This window comes from Chiloscyllium plagiosum, chromosome 6 (assembly GCF_004010195.1).
Source record: "Chiloscyllium plagiosum isolate BGI_BamShark_2017 chromosome 6, ASM401019v2, whole genome shotgun sequence".
Taxonomy (NCBI): domain Eukaryota; kingdom Metazoa; phylum Chordata; class Chondrichthyes; order Orectolobiformes; family Hemiscylliidae; genus Chiloscyllium; species Chiloscyllium plagiosum.
This window is the reverse complement of record NC_057715.1, coordinates 57,905,700-57,928,292: the sequence shown is the minus strand read 5'-3', so window position 1 is coordinate 57,928,292 and position 22,593 is coordinate 57,905,700. Positions and strand designations below refer to the sequence as shown.

The 22,593-nt window shown below is 42.3% G+C and overlaps 1 protein-coding gene across 15 annotated transcripts in view; it reads right to left on the bottom strand.

Moving 5' to 3' along the window:
* Positions 1 to 22,593, bottom strand: part of dlg2 (discs, large homolog 2 (Drosophila)) — a 968,837-nt gene that overhangs the window by 99,319 nt on the left and 846,925 nt on the right. For all 15 annotated transcript variants that reach the window (XM_043691613.1, XM_043691618.1, XM_043691619.1 and 12 more), the window contains one exon: positions 6,145 to 6,321. In XM_043691613.1, the coding sequence (XP_043547548.1) occupies positions 6,145 to 6,321 (177 nt within the window). The remainder of the gene's footprint in view (positions 1 to 6,144; positions 6,322 to 22,593) is intronic.

The following is a 22,593-nucleotide window of genomic DNA, read 5'->3' as shown; positions in this document are numbered from 1 at the left end:
ACAGCTCTGGCAATTTATCTAGATAAGAACATTGATGCATTAGGGAAATTTCTACCAATGGCAATTCTAAATATTTAATTGATAAAAATGGCAGTTCCCAATGGAGTTTCATAGAATTAACTTGATTCAGTTAGGAAAAAGTAACAAAATGAACAAAGCTGACCTTTCCATCAATAAAAGTGACAAGAGACATAGAAGAAATTGAACACAAAGAATTGGATTTTCTAGTGAGCAACACAAAATGGGAGGCAGACTCAATTCCAGATATTGAAGCCACCACCTTTAGGATACAATATTGCTGGGATTGGGCCCTTGATAAACTTAGGGACATGCCTTTTGCAAAACTAGCAGATGTAAGATGGGAATTGTGATGGGCTGAATCCTGAGACAGCAGAATAAAAAGCCAATGGCTGCACCTGAGAACTCTTCTCAAACTGCTGGCAAGTGTGTGAAAGGCAGTTGACAAAAAATTGTTCAACAGCCTTACCTTGCTCCATTTGTTCGCAATACAACTGAGAAAACTCCCTGTTTTAATGGGCCAACAAAACTTTTGTAACATGCATTGATTTAAGCCTTCATCTTGCTTGCTCTGTTTGCTTCCAAATACTATACATGAATGATGGAGTACAGAATTTTGCTTTCTCCCATCTCTCTTGTTGTCATGCATAAACAATGTAAGTGACAGTAAAATAATGTAATTGAAGACACCTACTATTTTGAGGGTGGTGTCTTTACATATGTGGTAGTTTGTTCACTAAAGGAATGCTCCCAACGTTCCAGCATAAATGTTGGGTGTGAACACAACTCTACTTGGCACGTTTGCCCTGCTTTAATTTTTTGGTGACAATCTTTAATTAGTATAACTTCTATCTACCTCCAGGAGCACATCTTGCCTTCTAGATATGCTGACAAATCAAATGTGAACAGTTATTACTACCAGCAGCATCACCACAAACAATGGGCAGTGCTAGTGTTGCAGAAAGCCAGGGAGGAAGAGTAACCATGGATAACCTGGAACTCAGGATACTTTGGGACTTCCCTGGAGCCAGCTTAGTAGGTTCTGTTGACTGGAACAGGATGATAGCATGATGGGCAGGGCTGAGGTGGGGTGAGGCAGAAGGGTGAGGCAAAACTGAGAGGTTGGCTCTAAATGGCAATGTGGGACACAGGAGGAAGGCACCAACATGCCTTGTCTCATCTTTCATTGGACAGCAGACCACAGGAACTGCATGTTTTCTGCAGGACTCTCTCGCCACCCATTAAATCAGAGTGGTTGCAAGATCACGCTCTTTAATGAACATTAGTTGCCCATTTAAGTGGCTAAATTGTGTGACAGGATAGGTGGCTCTCCCAGTGTCTACTACACTGCCTGTAAAAATTTGGTGAGGGGGGAAAGCTAGCAGCAGACACATTGCCCATCATATACTACTCTAATTTATAGGTCTATTTGCCACCTTTTCCACTTATGAGCAGCTCATAGAATTCCACCCTATGGTTCTCAATTAAATGGATTTTCCTAACAACTTCATTTGGAAATTTTGAAAATGCGAAGCACCCAAATGAGCAACTCTTTCAGCACAGCTAACTTCACATCATCTCATTGGAGTAAAGAACTGAGTAATGTTAAATACACATGAATGTTGTAAGGGAGATGTAGGACATTACATTCCAGAAGGAGAGAAAATCACCATCAAACTAAGAGGGCTTGGTTGGAAATTATTGTCAGTAACACCAGATTGGTTCAACAAATGTGGATTCAGTGCTGAGACGGTTTTGAGGAAAATTTGTCATTTGCAAAGGTAAGTGAAATCTCCAAAGAAGGAATAGACCCTTGGGTAAAGACCTAACCCTAATACAACTCTCTGCTTCTGAATATATGCTCCTCTTCATCTTTGGAGAAGTGTGTGCCCAGGGCACACTTAGTCAAAGAAGCTGTGAGGCATAATGCTTCAGGAGGCAGGAAACATGCTTCCTCAAACCAAGCGGAGAAGATGTTTTTTCTTCAAGCTGAATTGCAATGCATTATTTATCTCATTTGTATTTGCTGGAGAAATGAGTGCACAATGTCTAGAAAATGGTTAAAACCACTGGAGTGACTCTTCTCCTGAAATCTCTCAGGGCATCAATGGAGGCAGCAGTAGACATTGTAAGGGTGTCTCAGTTGGTGGAAGTTGGAGATGGCAAAACTGTCATTTCGGATGCAACTGGCTGTTGTGGTGGTCCGTACACGCTGTTTTGGGGCAAGGAGATTGGGGATTCATGTGACACATCATCAGAAAGCATGATGAGCACTTTGTGTTATGAAAGGCTTCATTGAAGTACAAGCTTTGGAATCTCAAATGTTAGCCCTCACGAATTCTCTTTGTGACTCATAAAACTTGTTATGGCATTTCAAGACTCCTTTCCCCATAGTCATTCCGCTGACAAGTGAAGAATGAGCAAATCTCTGAGCAAGCAACAACACACCTGACTAGCACAGATTCTTTCACCTCTGTGGATGCTTCAAATTGATTAGAAACATCAGTACTTGACAAGCACAGGACTAACGTGTAAGAAGGTGTGACAGAGACAGAGAAGGCAGTGTCTTTTTTAGTGGTAGTGGTTGTCAGAGTGATGCTTAGCTGGACAATGAAGAAAGGCCCTAAGCATTCAGTTTGTGGTCAATACTTGGACCAACAGCAACAGCAGGAGAGATGATCTGTCCTGAATCTGTGAGGGCTAATGTTTTGTGAATAGAGGAGTTCTTGCAGTAGTTGAGCTCAATCATGTCTTAGAATTTTGAGTTTATGACCAACTCAAATGAATCAGTGGTTAGACTCAAGGACGCAGTATCTTGGGGGCTGCATGGTGGCACAGCGCCAGAGACCCGGGTTCAATTCCCACCTCAGGCGACTGACTGTTGTGTTTGCACATTCTCCCAGTGTCTGCTTGGGTTTCCTCTGGGTGCTCCGGTTTCCTCCCACAGTCCAAAAATGTGTAGGTTAGGTGAATTGGCTATGCTAAATTGCCCGTAGTGTTAGGTGAAGGGGTAAATGTAGGGGAATGGGTCTGGGTGGGTTGCGCTTCGGTGGGTCGTTGTGCCGAAGGGCCTGTTTCTACACTGTAAGTGATCTAATCTGGACAGCATGCAGAAGCAGCAAACTATTACGCAAAGAATGCATCACTTCTCATGTAGTTTGGACCAGTTTGTTCAAAAGGTGAGTCACCATGTTCATGTAATACATGAAATGCTTTGTAGGCTACACAGGTAATTTGCACATGAGGCCAAAGGTGGCTGGAGAGAATGTTAGCTGTGGCCCAGCAGTAGCGATCCCCAAACTAGCTGAAGTTCAAACAAGGGTGAAGGATGTGCTTGAAGATAAGGATGTTGCATTTCTCAGGGCACCCTCACCAAACCCAGCTTCTAGGGAGAATCTGTGGAGCATAGCCTAGTGACAAGGGCTATCCTGCAGGTAGGGAGGCAAAGCAATCCCAGGAGATGTCTCTACCAATCAAGGTGAGGACAACAACCACATTCATTGCAGCTTATGGTCGGTTGGCTCACTTTGTGCAGAGGAAGCTTCTTTCTTTGCATTGTCTGCTTATCTTCTTAAATGGTCTGATTTGCCTCTTTCCCTAATGAAATCAGTTCTTCCACTGTATCAGCATCTTCAAAGATCACTTGGTGTCATTGAGTCATAGTGTGACGGACCATGTCCATTCAAAACAGTCTGGCAGGTTTGTGTTGCAAGCACTACTGGAGTTTGTAGACATCTTTAAGAGCTTGATGGACCACTTAATGAAGAATCATGTGAGCAGATAGCTCTTATTGTAATACTCTGTGCCTTTCTTTGTGCCACTCTCATGCAGGGGTGAGAAGACATTCCTCAAAAGCATAGATACTGTTCCCTAAAATAGGTGAGGTAGCTATAGAAGATTTGACTGGCAAGGAATGAAACTATAATGGTAACAACCTGGAAAATCTTTGCATGTATGAAGGAAGGTCTTGTTATGGTCACAAACTATATGCATATTCAAGGAGTAGTAAGCATTTCTAAAATGTCATTGGATGCTCGATGGTAACAGGGGTTTGGATAATCATTTGCTGGATTGGGAGAATCCAGTGATGGTGGCAAAATCAGTTCCCTCTGAACCTGTGATATCCCATTATTTATGATTCTATTCTGGTCTCCAAGCTTGGTGAAGAGGACACTTATTATCAGAGTGATGCAATGGTGTCCAGCTGAGTGTTAGATGCTACAAAGATTTGCGGCTAAGCCCGGAAGGATCCACAGTGAGGATATTCTAGGACACAATGACCTTGACTGTTATTGGCAGGGTGGATCGATGAACAAGGTGTGAACACCTTATGAATGAAAACACAGACATCTGCAACCTGCTCCCTGGAAAGTCCTAGACTCCTTTGACACAAGCTTTCCATTATGTCTAGATACTTTTCCCATTCTGGTCAATTCTTTGCTGAGGACTGTATCTTCTTCTCTCTAGTGGCCTTTTCTTCTAAGTTTTCTGATGCCCAGGGTTCCTAAGTTCATGTGCATGCTGCCACTCCACGGCTTCAGTGGTTTCTATTTCTGACAGTCCAGCCCATTTTTCCACCTGCGGTCAGTTGAGGTATACAGAGTCTTGGTCAGAGCCCCCATGCCTAGGTGACAACCACCTTTGAAACACAATGTAACAAGAATTCTGCCTTTTAGTTCCTCCCATGTCCTTTGTGTTCCTGCATTTTTTCATGTCAGGGAGAGAATATTTTCACACACTTATGGTCCACCAATAACTTGCAGATAAGGTCTCTTTTAGCTGAGTCACATCTGCTGCACTCCTGCCTTTGTGTGTACATGCTGAGGGATTCTGAAGTCTGGCCATCTTTTAAGGAGTCACAAATAGATTGAATACTGCCTTCATGAGGATCAACTGGCCATCATAATAGGTGTGGCCCTCTTCTAAATGCAAGCTTAACCCATCCCCATGAAATCTATTTCTCACTCCACATATGCTGCTTGACCTGCTAGGTCAGATGTACAAAGGGTGCTGTACTGACCACTCAATTTCCAACAAGGACTCTAGGAATTGACCAGGAATTTGAAACCACTCTGAAGGATCTTCTGTTGGAAGATTGCTCAGAAAAACTGTAGGCAGGCAAGTATATAGCTTTTTTTTGTCTGATCAGGGCTGGAAAGGGTGTTTCAGATCCTTATGAGAAGAACTTAATGACATTATGAAAGGAATCTGCATGGGGATATGAACAGGAAGGGTTTAGAGGGATATGGGCCAAATGCTGGCAAATGGGACTAGATTAATTTAGGATATCTGGTCAGCATGGATGAGTTGGAACAAAAGGTCAGTTTCCATGCTGTACAGCTCAATGACTCTATAACTGGGGTATTAATATGGCATGAACCCTTAACAAAACTGTACAAAGAGAAAGGGCTTCAATTAGTGGCAGGGAAAGAAGTCCGACAATGGCATTATCCTAATTAAATTCCCTTCTACCTGATAAACACATCAGGAGAGAGACCATAGCATTTTACCCACTAAAGGAAATCCTAGTGGCAGTTAAAAACCAGGATTCAATTTTAAAACGTGACAAGTGGAGCAGTTACCACCATTTAAAGTATTACATAAACTAATTAACACAACCATTAATTTTAGTTTGCTTTCAGCAGAAGTATGTGAAACTGAACACTGCAAAGCAGGCTTAATGGAGTTATTTCGAATTATCAAATGCACAGTTGTGGGATATTGTTGCAGCAATATGTTGTTGAATCAATCAAATTGGTAGACCATACTAACAAAAGGATTGCAAAGTGCATTTGTTGCTTCCTTCCCCCCCCACCCCAACATATTGTAGGAGTTACAGATTGTTATTGGGTGTCTAAAATAGCTTCTGAACAGTCTCAGCCTGTATTTAAATGAAAACAGTGAACATAGAAATATAGTATAGATTGCAAAGAGATTTGATAAACTACATGCATTGTGCATCTTTATTTATGTGGATATATTTCATATTGTATTGCTCCCACCATAAATGTAGACTTCAGAAACCGACTATGGAAAATTGAAGGATGGAATGTTTATCATGAGAACATAAACTTTTCCAAATGCAATTATACAGAGAATAGGAGATAAAATTCTAGAATTTTGAACCTTCTTTTGCTTGGTATAACACCCATCTCTTCACTGTCTCCTTCAGGTGTAACCATTCGTGCTTGCCACCATTCATCATCAGAGGCGTTGATAACATGTAAAATGTCTCCATATTTGAAGCTGAGACCTTGACTTGGAAGACCACTGTCCTTGGCTTTGTCATAGTCAAATAGAGCTCTGAAAAACATATTGCAAGGGCTCTTAAGTTTTACATTTCTTGCTAGACAACAAGATATTTGCTATTGCTTTAAGCACTTTATTACTTAAATTCAAAATATCCTGATTGTGTTTTCTATTTTTTTCATTTTTGCTACTTAAAAATGCACAATGATAGGTGCCCCACATCCTCAGAGCACAAACTCATTTCATAATCAATGCACTTGTCTTATTTTATGAGGAGTTATTCATTTGAATAGATGATTGTGTTTCTGGGCACGAAAGGTTTAGAGGAAATGTATCTTCCGCTTGCTACCCTATGCCCAGATGTAATTTCCTTAAAGCAAATGACAGACCAGCTCTGCCATTTCTCTAATGTTGAAATCTAAAATGTTGTCAATTGTCAAACCAGCAGATCTAGTTGACACAAAAAAGAAACAGCCATAAAGGGAAAATAAATTGAACTGTGGAGATTCATTTTAAAGGCAAACACGGTTGCATCGAAACTAGTTCTCGATCTTAAAAACATTAATGCTAGTTTTTTTTGAGTTCAACATGTAGGAATTACTTTGTTTATAGTTTAGACTAGCTTAAGTTACCAAAATTATAGTTTTGAATAGATTATGGGCTGAAACTTACCATTTATTTGGCTAGGTGTTGAGTTTGGTGGTATTATTCATGCCACAAGTTCTCTCACCATGTCTTACCCAATTCACCTCATTAATTGTTGTTACCATCCCAATTGGAAGTATCAAGTCCAATTTTCATATCATCCTACCAAATGATGTTCCTGGAACAGTATGCCACTCACCAGATATGTGCATTAAGACCAGCATCAATTGCATCAGTGCCATCTTTGAAAGTCTGCTGTGCACCTCAAAGAGGTTTGGAATCTGGCAGCTGTCCTATTTGTTACTGGGTACTCAGTAGAGATGGCCAAGAGGGAAATTTGGCACCCCAGTTCTCTGACAGCGACCTCTGGAGCAGTTACCACCATTTAAGCAGCACAGGAAGCCGTGACATTTCACAATGCCAGCCTAGATGGAGATTGTAGCCTGGGTCAGTGCTATCTCCAGGGTGCAGAGGACTAGTTGCAGTACCACATGAAGGTGGATGAACTTTTCCAATCTACTCGTGTACGTTTTCATTATCCACATCCTGAATCTGCATGAGAGGAGGATCTTTTCCTTTGCAAGAGAGTGCTCGGATCGGTCCTGTGTAGATGCAGAGACACTCACATCCTGGCAACTGTGTAAATACTACATATACTGAAACTTCGGCTTAATTGCACTGATATACTGACATTAACCATGCTGTCAGTGTCATACGTGAGGACACCACTTGCAACCAATAGTCACAAGACATTCTGTGTCTTATATCTCAGTGGTGCAGCCAGCATCCCAGGTACATCTGCATAAAGCCCCACATTTCATGCAGAGGTCATGTCCTTAACCTCTGTGGATGAAAGCGTCCAAGGTTGGCTGATGGACCCCACACTAGCTCTGATACAGAAATATTGATGGCACTGGTGATTGAAAAAAGTGTATGGTGGGAGGTTGATGAGGACTTCACACCAAATGTTGTGCAGACAGATGAGGGAGAAATGCCTCAGGTCACTAGCTTTTGGAGGAGTGCTGGCAATAGGCACTTGTTCAGCCCAGAGTACAGCGAACACCAGGACACTGAACAGATTTAAGGAGAGTAGAGATTAAATTTTAATTAGTGATGGTTTTGGAAAGAATCAGGAGAACCAAGTTGAGGCCAAAATGAGATCAGCCATGATCATATTAAATAGCGGAGCAGGTTTGAGGGGGTGAATTGCCTACTCCTGCACCTAGTTCTTACAATCTTACATTGACAGGGCCATCACCCTCAGGAATTTCTGGACAGCCTGTATTCCATCGCTCCAGGACTGAAGGCAAGGTGAGATTGGGGTGGAAAGTCTCAACCCCAGTCCAAGTGGTCTGTCCTCATGAAAAGACAGGGCAATGGCAGAACGTACACAGTGGAAGGAGGAGCCACTCACAGACCCTTTTTCATTCAGGACACTGAGGAGGTTGACTGGCCCTCCATCTCCACACCCCTCTGACCCTTAGAATATTTGGCCTGTCCATACCCAAACTTCCAAAGGTTCCCCCTGCCAAACTGCCAGGTCCAATGGGTTTCACTATGAAGCAGGCGCTCTCCACATCAGCACAACAAGGTATTGTAGTGAGGCACAGTAGCAGGAAGAAGACTAGGAAGGTACACAATGGCAGTGGAGGAACCATACCTGAGAGTAATGGAAATAGCTTTACCTGTTTGTTTTTCACTGTTCCTCTGATTGCCTAGGTCTCTGTGTGTGGCCTAAATGAGTTGTGCCCTTTGGCATCACTATCTGGGCAGTAACAAGCTGTAATTATTGGTAGTATACAATGAGCTCGAATTATGTCATGTGGGAGCAAGGGTAGTATTGTGTATACATTCTGGCACTTTAGGCTTCCTAGCTCCTTCAACATTCTCTGCTGTCAAGCTGGCTGTGCCAGGGAAATGGATCACACAGAGAGGGTCAAAAGCAGCATCAGTGAGCCCAGCACAAGACACATGGAAACGCAGCAGTGAGGGTAACCTAGACATTTTCTTTTCCTTCTGTTTCTGTTCCTTTAATTTGGCTCTTGTTTATAATTCTAACCATTGTATTCGAAGACGGTGCCAAAGAATGTACATTTTTCACTGTACTCCTGCGCTCGGGTACACATGACAATAAAATCTAATCTATAGTGACCAGTTGCATATGCAGCCTCCTCCTTCATACGTTACTTCACTTACCCATCCGTTATGTATACATTTACGTCGAAAAGTGTGATGCTGGAAATGCACAGCAGGCAGCGTCTGAGGTGCAAGAGAGTCGATGTTTTGGGCATAAGCCCTTCATCAGAAATGTTGAGGATGGAGGGAGGGAGCTGGGAGATAAATAGGAGGGTGGGGGTGGTGATGGGGACCAGGTAGCTGGGAAGGTGATAGGTGGATGCAGATAGGGGATAATTGTGATATGTCGGGGGAGGGTGGAGGGAATACGTGGGAAGGAAGATGGACAGTTCGGACAGGTCAAGAGGGTGGTGCCAAGTTGGAGGGCTGGATCTGGGATAAGGTGGAGGGAGGGGAGATTTGGAAACAGTCGATGCTGTGGGATTGAAGGTTCCCAAGGCTGAAAGTGAGGCATTCTTCCTCCAGTGGTCAGGTGGTGGAGGACATCCAGGACTTGCATGTCCTTGGGGGAGTTGAAGTGGTTGGCCACAGGCCAGTGGGTTTGTTCGGTGCGTGTGTCCCAGAGATGTTCCCTGAAACACTCTGCGAATTAGTGTCCTGTCTCCCCGATGTAGGCTGCCATGCCTCATCTTCACCACAGACATCCAGTCCCTATACACATCCATCTGCCATGGCGAAAGCCTCCAAGCCCTCCGTTTTTTTCCTCTCCTGCCAACCCAAATAGTACCTCTCCGCAAGCACACTCATTCGATTGACAGAACTGGTCCTCATTCTCAGCAGCATCTCCTCCAAATCCTCCCACTTCCTTCAGACCAAAGGGGTAACAATGAGCATCCGTATTGGCCCCGGCTATGCCTGTCTCTTTGTTAGCTACGTAGAACAGTCCATTTTCTGGAGTTACACCGGCACCACTCCCCACCTCTTCCTCCGCTACATTGATGACTGCATTGGCGCCACCTCGTGCTCCCGCGAGGAGGTTAAGCAACTCATCAACTTCACCAACACATTCCACCCTGATCTTAAATTTATCTGGACCATCTCTGACACCTCCCTCCCCTTCCTGGACCTCTCCATCTCCATTAATGACGACCGACTTGACACCAACATTTTTTACAAACCCACCGACTCCCACAGCAACCTGGATTACATCTCTTCCCACCCTACCTCCTGCAAAAATGCCATCCTGTATTCCCAATTCCTCCACCTCCGCTGTGTCTGCTGCTAGGAGGACCAGTTCCACCACAGAACACACCAGATGGCCTCATTCCTTAGAGACCACAATTTCCCTTCCCACGTGGTTAAAGATGCCCTCCAACACATCTCATCCACATCCCACACCTCCGCCCTCAGACCCCAACCCTCCAACCGTAACAAGGACAGAACACCCCTTGGTGCTCACCTTCCATCCTACCAACCTTCGCATAAACAAAATCATCCGACGACATTTCTGCCACCTCCAAACGGACCCCACCGTCAGGGAAATATTTCCCTCCCCACCCCTTTCTGCCTTCCACAAAGACTATTTCCCCCGTGACTACCTGGTCAGGTCCACACCCCCAACAACCCACCCCTCCTCCCTCACCTCCATCCAAGGCCCCAAAGGAGCCTTCCGCATCCATCAAAGTTTTACCTGCACATCCACCAATATCATTTATTGTATCCGTTGCTCCCGATGTGGTCTCCTGATATGCAAATTGTCTTTGCAGTTGTGAAGTGGGAGATGGCACAGGATAGGGTGACACTTGGCACACAAGATGGCAGCTGGATCACAATTTGGAGAGAGACAGCAGAGCAAACACAGACACCTCTCTCTACAAGAATCTCAGGGAGTCCCTCTCCCACTGCAACTCCCAGGTCATTTCCTCTGCCCTGCAGCTGTACTCTTTGCTACCTTCCCCCACCCTCCTCCCCAACCTATCACCTTCATCCCCACCCCCATTCCCCTATTGTACTCTATGCTACTTTCTCCCCCTCCCCACCCCCATCCTCCTCTCACTTATCTTTCCACCCCGCAGGCACTCTGCCTCTATTCCTGATGAAGGGCTTTTGCCCAAAACGTCGATTTTCCTGCTCCTCGGATGCTGCCTGAACTGCTGCGCTTTTCCAGCAACACTCTAATCCAAGTAATAATTGCTGCCAATTGGCAATTTGCACTACCCGGTAAGAGTCTCACCATGCTGCTCATGAAAATGACAAAAGATGGGATGAGATCATCTTGAAATTGAGATGTGCTTCACTGAACTTGTGTCCTAATTCTGCCACACATCTTACAATAGCCCACATTGCTCAGACTTTAAGATTCTGCCCATTTAAACTGCTGATGTTGTTGGGCCTTAAAGATATTCATTGCGACTGCAGAAGTACATGGATGGGGATAAGCACAAAATTTATTACATTAGGGACCTTACTGCAGCACTTATTGACCACGCTACTAATACTCAGTAGAAAAACCAAACAGTGCAGAAATTTAAATTAATCCTTCTTCTCATTTTACCCATTTTCCATTAAAAATGAATCTGTATTACTTACTGTGAAGTTTAAAGAAGATTTGCAGAAATACTACATCAGAACATTTTTTATTCACTCATGGAACAAGAACATTGATAGCTGGTCTTCATTTATTGCCTGTCCCTAGTTGCCCTTGAGAAGTTGGTAGTGAGCTGCCTTCTTGAACCACTGCAGAAGGCATGAATCATGTATACATGAAAAGAAAATAATTACAAGGCTTAATCTGTCTAAAAGTCAGAAACTCACCAGGTCTACACATCACAATGCTGACAGATTAAACATCATATATAATACTTTGGTATCATGAATCATACCAAAAGAAGTGGAGAGTTCAAAATATTGCACACCATTTGCAAAATGGAATAAAGCAGATCACTACAAATCATTTAGCCTCATTTCAGCATTAGGAAATCAGCATGTTAAGTATGTAAGTTTGCTGGCTGAGCTTGAAGGTTTGTTTTCAGATGGTTTCATCACCATATAAGGTAACATCATCAGTGAGAGTCTCTGTTGAAGCGCTGGTGGGGATGTACCACCTCTATATTTATAGATCTTGGTTTCTTAAGGTGGATGATGTCATATCCAGTTCTTTTTTTCTTCTTTTCAAGGGAAGGTAGATGGGATCTAGGGCGGTGTGTTTATTAATGGAGTTCTGGTTTGACTGTCATGCCTCTGAGAATTCTTGTGCGAGTCTTTGTTTCGTCTGTCCTAGGATGTATGCGTTGTCCCAGTCAAAGTGGTGTCTTTCTTTGTCTGTATGTCTTGAAACTAGTGATAGCGGGTCGTCATTTTTGGTGGCCAGTTGGTGTTCATGTATCGTGGTGGCATATTTCCTGCTAGTTTGTCCAATGTATGCAAGAACTGTAAAAACCACTACATCCTGTCCCTCAAGATTTCCTCCAACAACTTGCTACCACCGATCTATAGTTCCCTGGCTTATCCTTACCACCTTTCTTAAATAGTGGCACCACATTAGCCAACCTTCAGTCATCCAGCACCTCACCCGTGACTATCGATGATACAAATATCTCAGTAAGAGGTCCAGCAATCATTTCCCTAGCTTCCCACAGAGTTCTAGGGTACACCTGAACAGGTCCTGGGGATTTATCCACTTTTATGCATTTCAAGACATCCAGCATTACCTCCTCTGTAATATGGACATTTTTCAAGACATCACCATCTATTTCCCTACATTCTATATCTTTCATGTCCTTTTCCACAGTAAATACCGATGCAAAATTCTCGTTTAGTATCTGCCCCATCTCCTCCGGCTCCACACAAAGGCCGCTTTGCTGACCTTTGAGGGGCCCAATTCTCTCCCCAGTTACCCTTTTGCCCTTAATGTATTTGAAAAAACCCTTTGTATTGTCCTTAACTCTATTTGCCAAAGCTATCTCATGTCCCCTTTTTGCCCTCCTAATTTCTTTCTTAAGAATGCTCCTATTGCCTTTATACTCTAAGGATTCACTGTCTATACTTGACATATGCTTCCTTCTTTTTCTTAACCAAACCCTCAATTTCTTTAGTCATCCAGCATTCCCTATACCTACCAGTCTTTCCTTGCACCCTAACAGGAGTATTCTTTCTCTGGACTCTCGTTATCTCATTTCTGAAGGCTTCCCATTTTCCAGCCGTCCCTTTACCTGCGAACATCTGCACCCAATCAGCTTTTGAACGTTCTGGCCTAATACTGTAAAAATTGGCCTTCCTCCAATTTAGAATTTCAACTTTTAGATCTGGTATATCCTTTTCCATCACTGTTTTAAACTAATAGACTTATGGTCGCTGACCCCAAAGTGCTTCCCCACTGACACCTCAGTCACCTGCCCTGCCTTATTTCCCAAGAGTAGGTCAAGTTTTGCATCTTCTCTAGTAGGTACAACCACATACTGAATCAGGAAATTTTCTTGTACACACTTAACAAATTCCTCTCCATCTAAACCCTTAACACTATGGCAGTCCCAGTCTTTGTTTGGAAAGTTAAGATCCCTTACCATAACCACCCTATTATTCTTATAAATAGCTGAGATCTCCTTACAATTTTGGTTCTCAATTTCCCTCTCACAATAAGGTGATCATCCGTTTTTTATTTCAGTTCCACCCAAATAACTTCCCTGGATGTATTTCCAGGAATATCCTCCCTCAGCATAGGTGTCATGCTATCCCTTATCAAAAACACCCCTCCCCCCCCTCTCTTGCCTCCTTTTCTGTCCTTCCTGTAGCATTTGTATCCTGGAACATTAAGCTGCCAGTTCTGTCCATCCCTGAGCCATGTTTCTGTAATAGCTATGATATCCCCGTCCCATGTTCCTAACCATGCCCTGAGTTCATCTGCTTTCCCAGTAAAGCCTCTTGCATTGAAATAAATGGAGTTTAATTTATCAGTCCCTGCCTACCCTGACTGTTTGACTCACCTTTGCTCTCAACTGTACCATTTTCAGCTTGAAATCTTTCCTCACTATCTCCCTAGGTCCCACCTTACTCGTTTAAATCCTCCTCAGCAGCTCTAGCAAATTTCCCTGCCAGTATATTAGTCCCCTTCCATATTAGGTGCAACCTATCCTTCTTGTACAGGTCACTTTTACTCCAGAGAGATTCCAATGATCCAAAAATGTGAATCCTTCTCCAGGACGCCAGCTCTTTTTCAATATATAATTTCAGTTACATCACACTGTAAACTTTTGCAATAAATTCTGTGTCCTATGATCTTATGCTCCACAACCACATGATGACACAGCTAGTTCTTCCAAATAAACCTGTTGGACTATAACCTGGTTACAATCATGGAAGGGAAGATGTTAAAAGTTACGTCCGTGTCAGCCATCGCCCTGTATAGGGTGTGAAAGCAGGCTGCTTCCCGTCCTGGAGCTTCCTGCTGACAGGTAATTCCCACCTTCCCCCTCCATCCTCTCTCTCTGGCGAGGACCTCCTTTATAAATTCCTGCCTAACTCTCTGTAATCTCCCTTCAGAATCTCAACCTTTTCCCTTATGCCGTTGGTTCCAATGTGTACAATGACTTCCTGCTGGCCCCTCTCCCCCTTGAGAACATTCTGTACCCTCTAAGACATCCTTGATCCTGGCACTACGGAAGCAACACACCATTCTGATTTTTCGCTGCTGGCCACAGAAACGTCTGTCTGTACCTCCCCTAACACAATCGATCGCTTGGAACCCAATGTACCTCTCATTACATTAGAACCAGCTCCTCAGCCAGAAACTTGGCTGTTTGTGATACGTTCCCCTGAGAATCCATCGCCCTCTACATTTTCCAAAACAGCATACTTGTTTGAAAAGGGGATAGCCACAGAAGACTCCTGCACTAACTGCCTACCTCTCTTTCCTTTCCTGGAGTTAACCCATCTATGTGACAGTATCTGAGACATTTCCCCCTTCCATCACATAACTACCATCCATCACATCCCCTTGCTCTTGTAAATTCCTCATTGCCTCTAACTGCCTCTCCAACCGATCCATTCGATCTGATAGGATTCGTAACCAATGGCATTTATTGCAGATATAATCCTCAGTAACTCGTAAACTCTCCCTAAACTCCCATGTCTGACAAGAGGAACATATCACTCTAAGGGCCATTTTTGCTTCTTTCAATCTACAAACTCATCTATTCCTCTATAAAACACTGATCCAGGTTAAATTAATACTTATGGCTTATATTTTAAATTTAATCAAGAGACATAGCTCAATAAAACATATAATCAAAAAAGAACCCACTCTACTCACTACAATTGTGTATCGATCAGAAGACCATTGATTATAATTCATATGTCCCTGTCTGCAGAATCTCCAGAAGCAATCAGGGCAGAATGGGCTAACAATGGAATCAGACAACATTATTAATGTCCCTGACCCAAGCAAAGTCATGCAGGTTAAGTGAAGACTGGAGGCTACTAGTGTGACCAGGATAGGTACTTGAGTTACTTGATTGGTTTTGTTGTGATATATTAACATGTAGGGACAAAAGTTTATAAGTAACACAAGTATACCTCACTAGTGCCAAAATGTAACCTCCAATTTCTGTTTGTTGGTAGGATATGACAATTCAAACAGATCTTGCTCAGAAAAAGATACTTACTGAGCCAAATGGATGTTTTCTTGACAGAAATGTCCAGATGTGGTCCAGGGGCTGAGACCAAACTATGGATGCAATAAGGTACCCACTTGTCATCTTGTTTTGGGAAGGGAGTCACAAATTAAATGAACCCCCATCCCACCAAGGAATAGTTAACTTGAAGTGGCAAGAAAGGCAACCACAGCTTACACAGATTGAGGCAGTGAAGTAAGTTCTCAAGCAAAAGGTCAAGGTAAACCATGAACTGCAGGAAGTCACAAGTATGATCTGTTGCCTCCAGCAGAGAATGAACCAGCTGCAGAAGCTAATTGCAACCTCCTGGAGCAACTACTGAGCTGCACATAGTGGAACATATTTGTTTGCTCAATATCACTTCTTGTTTCAGATCTCAGTGTAGCATCCAAGTAAGAAGAGAATATAGATATTTCTTTGTAACTGGACATTGTTTGTTGGACATTTAGAGATCAGCTGAGCCATAAATCTCGCAAGACTAGCACTGCACAGACCAATGCAGATGAGAGGGGACCCTTCACCCCCATTGACTGGCACATGTAAAGAGCCAAAGCCCTTGTTGACACCCTGTATAGTCCCATTGATGAGATAAAAGTTATTCTCTCACTGCACCAAGTTACGATTCTTAAAACACTTCTAGTATGATAGGTGGGATGTTAAAGATTCGGTTTTCTCTGAGATCTTCTGGCAACAAAGCATATAGTATGCTTGTTTGTAGTTCTGTACATTCATAGTTCTTTAATCTGCATAATTTTCAAACTTCTGAAGCAGGAAATAGGCATGCCCTTTTCCCTAACAGGTGAAACTGCAAGGCGATCTGGAGTTTATAGAATGCTAGTGAGAAAATGTTCTCCTTTTGAAGACAAACTCTGTTTTGTCATGACTCGAGTTGCCATTGTCTCGGGTTCGAACATATTTGGAAACAGGTCAATTCATGGCAGAATGTGTACACTTTTTATGAATACGAACACACCTCCTTTACTCAAACTTGCACTTTTGCCTGTTAAATGGAGTGCTGCTAAAGGTAAGTTCAGTTGCATACAGTGTTACCTGCTCTTCAACCTTTCATCTTGGTTCTACAAATCCCACTGGAATTGTGACTTCAGTTGTGTTTGCAGTCATTAATTATACTCTTCTCCATTTCTCCCCATCTATAGCATGCCACAGCCATCGCCTCAGATCCATGGAGATGAGTGTTGAAGGGGTTTGGAAGAACAAACTCAAGTCCATAATTATGCATCAGAGAAAATAATGGACCTAAACAAATAAGAAAGAGCAGCCCAATACAACAGTCGATACTGCAGTAATGAAGGGGAAGGGCATGTGTCTTTTGATATTTGCTTAAAAATGTGTTGCTGGAAAAGCACAGCAGGTCAGGCAGCATTCAAGGAGAAGGAGAATCGACGTTTCGGGCATGAGCCCTTCTTCCGAAACGTCGACTCTCCTTCTCCTTGGATGCTGCCTGACCTGCTGTGCTTTTCCAGCAACACATTTTTAAGCTCTGATCTCCAACATCTGCAGTCCTCACTTTCTCCTCTTTTGATATTTCCTTTATATCCTTTTCATAGATTTTATCTAAGGTGTTGGCCATTTTTTATATGGTTGTATATGCTTTTATGAATATACTTCAATAAAATAGCTTTCAAAGTCTTAAATGAGTGCCACAATCGATGTTGCCATAAGATGTACCCTCACCCTTTAGTGCCTTCACCACCACAAACACTGGCAAGCCCCAAAAATCATGCCAATCAGGAGACTTTTGGAACTCAAATCATCCACTTCCAAATTGAAAGTCTAGGCTAATATGTTTATTCCAATCAGGGAGATCACCAGATTTGAGCTAACAATATGCAAATACACTACTGATGAATTCCACCCCTCCCTGCTCCCCTACCTCAGAATTACAAATTGGCAATGGGATAAATGATACCAATGAATAGAATTTGACACATTTCAGATCTGAGCACTTTTTGGGTGGCATCTGCTCTCTACGCTTCAGGCTCTCTGCCTTTATTCCTGATGAAGGGCTTTTGCCCGAAACGTCGATTTTGCTACTCGTCGGATGCTGCCTGAATTGCTGTGCTCTTCCAGCACCACTGATCCAGAATCTGTGACTTTATTGTAGACTCTTGTCTGTAAACTGTAAGGTTGTGGGGTAAGGTCTCATTCCAAAGACTGGAGAATGAAAATCTATGTTGACATCCTACTGCTAGAAAATTGCTGCACTTTGAGGGGTTCTGTCTTCTGAATGTCTTTTAGGAACAGGGGAGTTATTCCTGGTACCTTGGCCAATATTTAGCCCTCAGTCAACATCACCAAAACGGAATCTTTTGTCACTATTGCATCACTATTTGTGTGCATGAATTGCTGCCTTTTTAATATTATTTTGTGGGTATTGTTGGTAAGGCTGGTATTTGATATCCATTTCTTATTACCCTTGAATTGAGCAACTTACTAGAAAATTTCAGAGGATAGTTAAGAGTCAAGTCCCTTGCTGTAGATACTTCCTGACCGACATAACACTCTTGTCACTGACCAGTCCTTAGCTAGGCACAGCGTTGTTCTGCCCTTAAAATCTTACAGCACAGAAGGGAACAAATTTACTAGTGCTGAAACTCTTTGTTCCTGGTTTCTACACTCTGCTATTCTTTGTTTTCTCTTCAGATCTAGATACCTTGTGATCATATTTTGGCATTTGTCTTTTTCCAGACAATCATGTATAATGTTTCCATATTTCTCCTCATGCCCTTATAGATTTTTCTTCTTTGAGTTTGTTTTTCTGACTTTTACCTTCTTTGATCAAATGATATTCTGTGACTTTGCTCTTCCTTCTAGAAAAAGCTGGGCTTTTCATTTATGTTTAAGCACAAAAAGATAATATTTTGCTGCATCAGTGCAAAACTCTCAAAAGTAATCTGTTTCAGACAATTCCTTGAATTCTGCTGTAAACTGAGTGACATTTTCATGATCCTTTTGAATCCACTTTTAAATTAGAAATGATCTGCAAAACAAGTGGCTTGAAAACTAATCCCCTTTGATGAGTAGCACCAATTCCTTATATGCTTCGGGTTTCTGCTGATCAGGAGTGATTAGATTTTTAATTCATAATTCTGTTCTGGATCTACAGATACTGAACAAAGCTAATCTTTCTTTGACAGCTAATTAACGCAAATTAATTTGCCTCAATAAAAATGTAAGGCACAATTTTATGTTTTTCCCCTGGCAGTGGGTCTTCAGGTAGTGAAGGGACGTTGGGGCTTAATGCCTGGACAGCTTTTATTCTAAACTCTTTAACAGCAGCGAAGTATCCACAATTTCACAGCCCTAGCACCTAGCAGCCTTAGCCCCAACTGAGGCCCTTATTTGGGCAATGAATGATCACTTAAAGGCTGTTTCCTATCCAGCCACAATTTTAAGGCTGGTGGGAAGGATTCAGAGAAGAGGTAAGGCCTTGCATGTGTTTCAAGCAACAAGTGGCGAGGGTGTCGCTTGCTCCATCCTATATTGGGGGTGCACTCCTTCAATGTCTGCAGCCTACAGATCCTACCTAATACCTAGGGTCTCCACTCTTTTCTTTCTGACGTTCGGGGCTTCACCTTCTTACCCAGAAATGAGATCACTCATTTATCTGGCCTTAGACTTCAGGACATTGAATTTTTCTTGTAGTCCCAGTCCTGAGTACTGCTGCTATTGGCACTACGGAGATTAATGAGTGACTGCACAATTAGAAGCCATCTTCAGTGAGGAGTTGAAATACTGTCTCCAGCCAATCAACAAATCTTTGAGTGCTGCAAGACAGTCAACATTGATCTTTACCATTTATTCTTCTGGTAACTGGGTGAAAAACTGCATTTACAAGAAGTTCTGTCTTTGGGGTCTCTACATGATCATGCCAGGCTGACCAAATTGTAACTTGTCAATTTTTCAAGCGATTTCAACATGATAGAGAAAAATAAAAATCAATGGGAATGCAATCATCTGTGTGTCAATACTAACTCATAGGCTGGGCCAGCAATTTATTGCCCACTCTAAATGCCCAATGGAAACTGATGGCGAGCGGCCTTCTTGAACTGCTACAATACTTGGATGCATCTTTTAGTGCATGAATTACAGAAGGCAAATATGCATTACAGCAAGTAACTAAGAAAACTATTAGAATGTTACAGTTTGCTGCAAGGGAGATTATCCCCAGTTTAACAGGTACTGGGTGAGAGCATATCTGGACTGGTACATGCAGTATTACTCCTTATTTGGATAGATGCAAATGTGTTGGAAGCAGAACAGAGAGTGTACTAGACTCAGTGGACTAGTACTAAACCAGTGCATTTTCTGTGTTTTTCCACTCAATACACCAAAAATAGTCATTACTATCAGTGGCAAAGTAATCGTTTTTAACATTCACCTTGTATACAGTTGACCAAAGACTTTAATAAGCTTGTTTGGTGGAAATTTCTAATTATCTGGCTCAAATCCAGTATGGCACCCTCTTACAAGGGCTGTATGACACCCTTGCACAGAGGAAGCAACATCAATATTTCAGAAAATTAACTGTTTTATTTTAATTGGAAGGTTATGAAATGTTAGCTGCCAACCTTAGCTTAGTGGTAGCACTATCATGAGTTGAGTCAAAAAGTTTGAATTTGAACCCATTTCAGATTTTAGCATCTAATTTCTATTAGAACTTCACTGAGTGTGAACAGTGCTGTAAATCAACATGTATTATATTAAATGTAATCTTTGACAGGGAAACATAACATAGAGTCATACAGCATGGAAATAGACCCTACGGTCCAAATCATCTAGGCATCCAAATCTGACCTAATCCCATTTGTCAGCATTGGCCCATATCACTCTAAACCCTTCCCATACATATATCCATCCAAGTGGCCTTTAAATGTTGTAATTGGACCATCTCCAACACTTACTCTGGCAGCTCATTCCATACACACATGACACTCTGGGTAGAAAAGCTACCCCTCAGGTTCTTTTTAAATCTTTTCCCTCTCACCATAAACTTATGTCATCTAGTTTCCCTAACCCTAAGAAAAAGACCTTGGCTATTCACCCTTTCCATGCCCTTCATGATTTTATAAACCTCTATAAGGTCACTCCTCAGCCTCCAATGCTCCAGATGAAAAAGCTCTATTCACAGAATCCCCATTGTGTGAAGGTCATTCGGCCCAACAAGTCCACATTGACTCTCCAAATAGCATTCTACCCAGACTTACACCCTACTCGATCCCTGTAACCCTGCATTCCCCATTGTTAGTCCACCTAACCAACACATCTCTGGATACTTTGGGCAATTTAGCATGGCCAATCCACCTAATACGCATGTCTTTGGACTGTGGGAGGAAACCGCAGCACCCAGTGAAATCCACGGAGACACGGAGAATGTGCAAACTCCACACAGTCACCCGAGGTTGGAATTGAACCTGAGTCACTGATGCTATGAAGCAGCAGTACTAACCACTGAGTCACCACGCCACCCAAATTCAGCCTCTCCCTATAGCTCAACCTTCCAATCCCAGCAACATCCTTGTAAATCTTTTCTGCACCCTCTCAAGTTTAACAACATTATTCCTATAGAAGGGCGACCAAAATTGTACATAGTATTCAAAAAGTGGCCTCACCAATGTCCTGTACAGTCCCAACATGACATGCCAACACCTATACTCAATGTTCTGACCAATGAAGGCAAGCATGCCAAATGCTTTCTTCACCACCCTATCTACCTGCGGCTCCACCTGCAAGGAGCTATGCACCTACACCCCTAGGTCTCTTTGTTTGGCAACACTCCCCAGAGCCCTACCATTAACGGTGTAAGTCCTGCCCTAGTTTGCCTTATCAAAATGCAACACCTCGTATTTATCTAAATTAAACTCCATCTGCCACTTCTCAGCCCATTGGCAGATCTGATCAAGGTCCTGTTGTACTCTGAGATAATCTTCTTCACTGTCCATTCAACATTGAAAAAGCCTGTAATATCGCCATCCATAAAAATAACAGGCACTTTCAATGGAGTATGCACCCTCTACTGAAATACTTGTATCACAAAGGCTCAACATATTATTGTGATATTTGAATAAAGCAAAAGGAAAGTAATGCAGGACAAATAGATTTCTAAAAGGCACCAAGAAATATTAAAAGTCGTAATATAAATGCAAATTATTATTAGAATCATGGTGACAGAGCACTTAGAAAATCAAAATCAAATTAAGCAGAAAAAATATGGATTTATGAAAAACAGATCATGTCTGACTAATCTAATTGAGCTTTTAGACAAGTAACTGGTAGAATGGAAAATGGGAGACCATTGAATATAGTGTATTCATATTCTCAGAAAGCATAAGGTGCCACACAGATGTTATTACACAAACTTAGGGCTGATTGGATTGGGGAACAATATTAGCATGAACCGAAGAGTCAGAATAAATGGGCCATTTCTGGGTTGGAATGCTGTATTGAGTCACATATTGCAAAATTTCAGCCGCAGTTTTTAACTATATTAGTGCTTATATATGTATAAATTATTTAGAAGAAGTGACTGCATGTTACACATCTAAGTTTGCTGATAAACTAACAGTGAGGGTGGCAAAAATAGGGTTACAGAGTGAAGTGGTGGTCTAGAGGTATTGTTGCTCGAGATCCAGAGACTCAGGTATATTCAAATTTTATGATCTGTATTACAAAAATTTGGAATTACAAGTCTGCTGACTGTGAAAACAGTATCAGTTATCATAAAGAACCATCTGATTCATGAATGTCCTGTGGGGAGTGACCATCGCTGGTCTGCCCTATGTATGACTCTAAACCTATGGAAGCATATTTGACACTCAAATACTCTCTGAAATGGTCTAGCAGGTCACTCAGTTATATAAAACAACTAGAAAGCTTCAAAAGCATGAAAGCTGATGATCCGCCTTTGACCCAGGCA